This window comes from Octodon degus, unplaced genomic scaffold (assembly GCF_000260255.1).
Source record: "Octodon degus isolate 3935 unplaced genomic scaffold, OctDeg1.0 scaffold00027, whole genome shotgun sequence".
Lineage (NCBI taxonomy): Eukaryota > Metazoa > Chordata > Mammalia > Rodentia > Octodontidae > Octodon > Octodon degus.
Genome location: NW_004524603.1, coordinates 16,664,508 through 16,669,779, shown reverse-complemented (window position 1 = coordinate 16,669,779; position 5,272 = coordinate 16,664,508). Strand labels below are relative to the sequence as shown.

At 45.6% G+C, this 5,272-nt stretch overlaps 1 protein-coding gene and 1 long non-coding RNA gene across 4 annotated transcripts in view; one reads left to right on the top strand and one right to left on the bottom strand.

The window, feature by feature from the left end:
• Positions 1–5,272, bottom strand: part of LOC111816149 — a 41,091-nt gene that overhangs the window by 11,509 nt on the left and 24,310 nt on the right. The window lies entirely within an intron of this gene.
• Positions 1–5,272, top strand: part of Ttc26 (tetratricopeptide repeat domain 26) — a 69,782-nt gene that overhangs the window by 56,636 nt on the left and 7,874 nt on the right. For all 3 annotated transcript variants that reach the window (XM_023712877.1, XM_012514235.2, XM_023712878.1), the window contains 2 exons: positions 1,036–1,105; positions 2,239–2,345. In XM_023712877.1, the coding sequence (XP_023568645.1) occupies positions 1,036–1,105; positions 2,239–2,345 (177 nt within the window). The remainder of the gene's footprint in view (positions 1–1,035; positions 1,106–2,238; positions 2,346–5,272) is intronic.

Here is a 5,272-nt window from a genome sequence, read left to right as displayed (position 1 = left end):
CTGGTGAGATGGCTCAGTGGTCTAAAGCACCTACTTAGAACAAGCTTAGCAAAGCACAGGGACCGCGGTTCAATCACCCAGCACCACATGCCAGCCAGCCCCGCCCCCAGGCGGGCTGAGCTGGCCACACACACACACACACACACACATATAAATAAGTAAAATTTTAAAAAAATTTATTGTAGTCTGCCTACCAAGCACAAGGTCTTGAGTTTAATCCCTGGGACCAAAAAAAAAAAAAAAAAGTAGTAGAGTGAAAGATGCATTGCCGTTAATCCCCCTCCAAATACTCCCTGTCCCTTCAAACACACTTCTGCCCCGTCATGTTTGCCACTTCCTGAAGCAGTTCTGGAAGTCCTTTTCAAGTCTCTACAAGGTGTGATAAAAAATACAATGCAGGCTGCTGCTCCATGCCGCCCAACAGGAAGTCAGCCTCCTTACTAACCAGGTCTGGCATGGTGTGACTTTGGGTTCTTCCCCAAAGCCAGAATGACCTTGAAAGGTCAACATTTTGAAGCGATTCTTGATATGGAGACAGCCACACAGCCAACTAGAGACACTCACTAAGAGAGGACTCCAGATCTGCTCCAGAAGTGGTGAGCTGGTGGCTGTAGTGTGTTTGAAGTGGGTGGGAGGATTTTGAAGGGAATAGACAGCAATGTGCTTTTAACATAGTCAACCTTTTAAACCCTAAAATACCCACTGTAGTTTTTGGTCACACCTTGTATGTAAATCATAAGTACACCATGTGGTGCTTTTCACCAAGTAAGCATACAGACGTAATCAGTACCCAGATGACAAGACAATGGTAAGAACCCCGAGTCTCCTCTTTCAGTCAGTCCCATTCCTCTGGACCCTTCACACTGACTCCAAACGTGAAGATCGATTTGTTTGTGTTTTTCCAGAGTTTACTTTAACTCTATAGTTGAGTTTTGTTGTGAACCACAAGGCTATAGCGATCATCCAGGTATGGCAAGCTGGTAACTATTAGAAAGCCACCCTCAGCCTTATTCATTTCCTTGCCTCTTGTCACAGGTGTTTCTCTTGATCCAAAATGAGAAGTTGAAAAATGATTACGTTTACCTCAGTTGGTTAGCGCGCTGCTGTGAGTCCTCTTTTAAACATTTACAGTAGGAATCCTCTTTCTTTCTTATTGCATGATCTGTTTGGAAAGTAGACTGCTTTCTGTCTTTGCATTTTGTTCTATACAGTGAGTAAACACAGCTTAAGTAAGACTCATAATGCTACCAGTAGGTGTTGCTGTCTCAATCACTGTTTCATGGTGGAGACAAGCCCTGCCTCTGAGTTGCACCTCCAGCCGAGCTTGATCAGTTGAGGAGAACAGCACCCCATTGCCCAGTCACCTCCCGAAGCCACCTTTGAACTCTTGAGGCTCTTGGGGGATGTCTAGATCCACGCCATAGCAACTATCATGTCTGTGTGTTGTATATCCGTGATTAGTTTCATCATTCAACATTGATCTTCTATGTAAGGCCTGAAAGAGGTCAAGTTCTTTCAGTTCTGTTCAACTTTCTAGGCTTGCAGCATGCACTGGTGTTTTTGAAATGATACTGTTACATTGACTTTGCTTTTTCATTTTTCTGAAATGAGAAAAAATGTCAAAAATGTAATTTTTTTGTACATTATAGCCCATAATCTTTCTGTCTGCCTGCCTATTATTGTGCTTTCATGTTCCTTATTTTCACTCAGATTTAAATTTTTCACTTTTTTTTTTTTTTTAAAACAGGGTTTCACTATTAGTTCAGGCTGGCTTTGAACTCACTACTCACTACTGTGTAGCACAGGTGGGCCTCGCACTCATGGCAGCCCACCTGTCCCAGCCTGCAAAGGGCTGGGATCGCAGGCGTGCACCACCACGCCTGGCTTTTCGTTAAGTTTCATGTGGCCACAGGAAAAAGTTACCAGTTAGATACTCTATATGAGGCTGAAATAACGAGTACAATTGAATGATAATAGTTGGCCTCTTTTAAGCAGATTGGCAAGGCAGAAAACTGCTAGAAGCCAAGCCAATCCAAAAAGACATGATTAAGTGGCTCTTAACTATGCCAGGCAGGGTGCAGCTCGGGCAGGGATGCGGCTGAAGGCCAGTGCTCCCCGCTTTCCGCGCAAGAGGTGTTCACCATAGCTTTGTGCGCTTGGGCTACGCATTGCTCCCTAGACGGAGTGGTGCAGAAGCCATTTCCCAGTGACACTTTAAAACGTTGTTTCCTTTTGTAGATATCATGAATAAGAAGCCAAGACTGGCCTGGGAACTGTATCTCAAGATGGAAACCTCTGGCGAGTCCTTTAGTCTCCTACAGCTCATTGCTAATGACTGCTACAAGGTCAGTTTATGCAAGGAAAGTTGGGGACCAGCAGCACATGGGTGACTGGCTAAATCCCACGCCACAGAAAGTGTCCTGCAGGTTAGGTGGCTATTGCTGGGATTTGCATAGTAATATCAGAAATGTCACCCTTTTTATGAATTAACTGAACTCAGAAGTAGGAGGTGTTTCAGTTTTACATGTATAGGAAATAATGATGTAAAGAAAAGGTTTCAAGGTTCTAAAGGTTCGAATTTTTAGGTACTATCCAGCTAGAGGTATTCATGTGTTGGCTGAAAATTTGAAAATCAAGAAAGATATTTTGGGCTGGCAAGATAGCTCAGTGGACTAAGTGCCTGCTTAGGCAAATACAGGGACAGGGTTCAGTCCCCAGCCCCACATGCTACACAGGCCCCATCCCCAAGCACAAGACCAGGCATGATGCTGCACACCTGTAATCCCAGCACTAGGGAGGCTGAAAACAGGATCGCTACGAGTCCAAGCTGCATAGTGAGCCCCTGTACCAAAAACATAAATGAAAATATAAATAACCAAATAAAAAGCAGTCATGTTGCTGGGTGTGGTAGTGCGCACCTGTAATCCCAACACTCAGAAGGACAGAAGGAGCACCATGAGTTCAAGGCTAGCCTGGGCTCTGTAGCAAGACCCTGTCTCAGAAACCAAGGAAACAGACAGTCATGTTTATGAAAGGACTCATGTGCACATTGTGTGTGCGCGCGCGCACGTGCGCGCACGCATGTGTGCACATGTGTATGGGGTGAAGGAAGAACAGTACAGGGTGCAGGTAGAGTTTTGGACCTCATGTAGAGTAAAAGTTTTCTTTAAAAAAGCCTCAAATTCTGGAAATTTCTATTTTGGGATATTTCATCCTATCGAAAAGATGGGGAAAGATCAAGTAAAAAGAGGCTAGTGTGAAGTTGTCAGCAAGAGCCCACATCAGAGTGAGTCACTACCAAGAAGAGAAGTGTGTCACCATCAGCGGAAACTTGACAAGCCAGTGGCTGGCTGAGGAGGCAGAGGTGGAGAGCTCTGGCAGGCAGTCAGTGCTCTGCATTTTCCAGCCGTGAAATCCTAAGTGTCTCTGGGGTGTCCAGGAGACATGGCACACAAGGGCATTGGGGTAGCCCAGGCTGAGTGTTTTCTGTGAGAGAAAGCTCAGGTCCCCCGGGGATGTGGCTCAGAAGCACAGCACCTGCCTGGCAAGCAGGAGGCCCCGCGTCTAACTCCTGGCACCAGAAACAAAAAAAGAAGGTGCCGCTGAAGAAGTCAGTAGAAGTGATGGTAATAGTAATTGCAGTAGTGGGGGCAGAAAGAAAGATTCTCTCCTAAGTGGGGTGAGGAGCCATGTGAAAGAGAGTATTTAAGGGTAGAATAGAAGAATACATGAAAGAGAAAGAGGAAGAACTGTGAGGAAAGAAAAGAATCAGGAACACCCATGTTCCAGCACTTGGGAGACTGAGGCAAGAGGATTGCTTGAGTCAGGATGTTGGAAACCAGCCCAGGAAACATACTGAGACCTTGTCTCAAAAAAAAAAAAAAAAAAGTATCTAAAAAATCAGGAGAGGAAAAAAATGCTTTTCTCTTCTGCTCGTCCCTATTTATCCAAGGCCAGGGCAGCAGGAGTGGTAGTGCACAGCTGTGATCTCAGACCTTGGGGGGCTAAGGCAGGAGGTCACTGTAAGTTCAAGGCCAGCCTGGACTATACAGGGAAACCCTGCCTCACAAAAAGAAAAGGAAAACAAACAAACAAAAGAAGCCAAGGAAAGGGCAAGTCAGATTCTTCAGTACGCTAGAGAGGCACAAGGACTAGGAAGATGTGGCAGGTACAGAAAAGAGTCCCAGCAGAAAGTAGACTCAGCCAGTGAAGTGCAGACCACAGCCTTAAAAATATTGTTGTTCAGGACAAGAAAAATGTCTTGCTAACCTAAAAGAGAAACCAGCGGGGCCGGAGAGATGGCTCAGTAGGATAAGCGTTTGACTGGCAAACGCAAGGATCTGAGTTCAATTCCCAGTTCTGCCGAGAGAGAGAAATTTAGAATGGGGTGGGTGGAAAATTCATTGCCTTTTAGAACCATGGGTAAGTACTTGCAGGTTGAGGAAAAGGAGCATTGAACAAAGACAGAAAAGATTCAAAGAAGGAGGCATTATTGATGGAAGAAGGCACTAGAGGAGATGAGGAAGGGATAGGGTTGAAATTAAAGGAAGGCAGCCCCTTCTAGAGACAGCGCCACACTGCACTGTCAAGAGTCCACTGGTCCCACAAGCACCTGCTGGTTTGCTGGTTCACTAGGGGAGTCGTACACATGACGCACGCTCACATACAACCTGGTGACTACACTTCTGCACGTTTATCTCAGAGAAATGGAAACTTGTATCTAAGCAAACACATAGGTATTAACAACAGGAATTTAATATACTAATGTTACCCCCAGCTCTATTTATAACAACCTGAAAGTGAAAGCAACTAGAGTCTTACAATGTAAAGTGAGATGCATGGATAAGACTGATCGCAGGGCAGAGGCAGGGAAAGCTTACGTGTAGGGAAGCCTGGAGGAGTCCAAGCCTAGCTTTCTTGTCCTCCCTCCGCAGGGGCTGTGCGGGCACAGCCTCCCCCAGCTGCATATTGTAGGGTTCTGTGTGAGACACACTCATCCAGGAAAAACAGACAGCAAGTGGGGGCATGGCGAGAATTAAGCCTTAGCGTGTAAATCACTGCATCAAATGTAAGTGGTCTAAATACTCAAAAGACAGATACTGAGGCTGGGTCTAGTGGTGCGTGTTTGTAATCCTAGTACTCTAGGAGGCCGAGGCAGGAGAAGCACACTTAGCAAGCCCCTGTCCCACAATAAAAGTGTGTGGGGATGGAACTGAGTGTGAATGCCTTGTTATACCTCCAGGACCAGCAATGAAGAAAAAACAGAATAGAT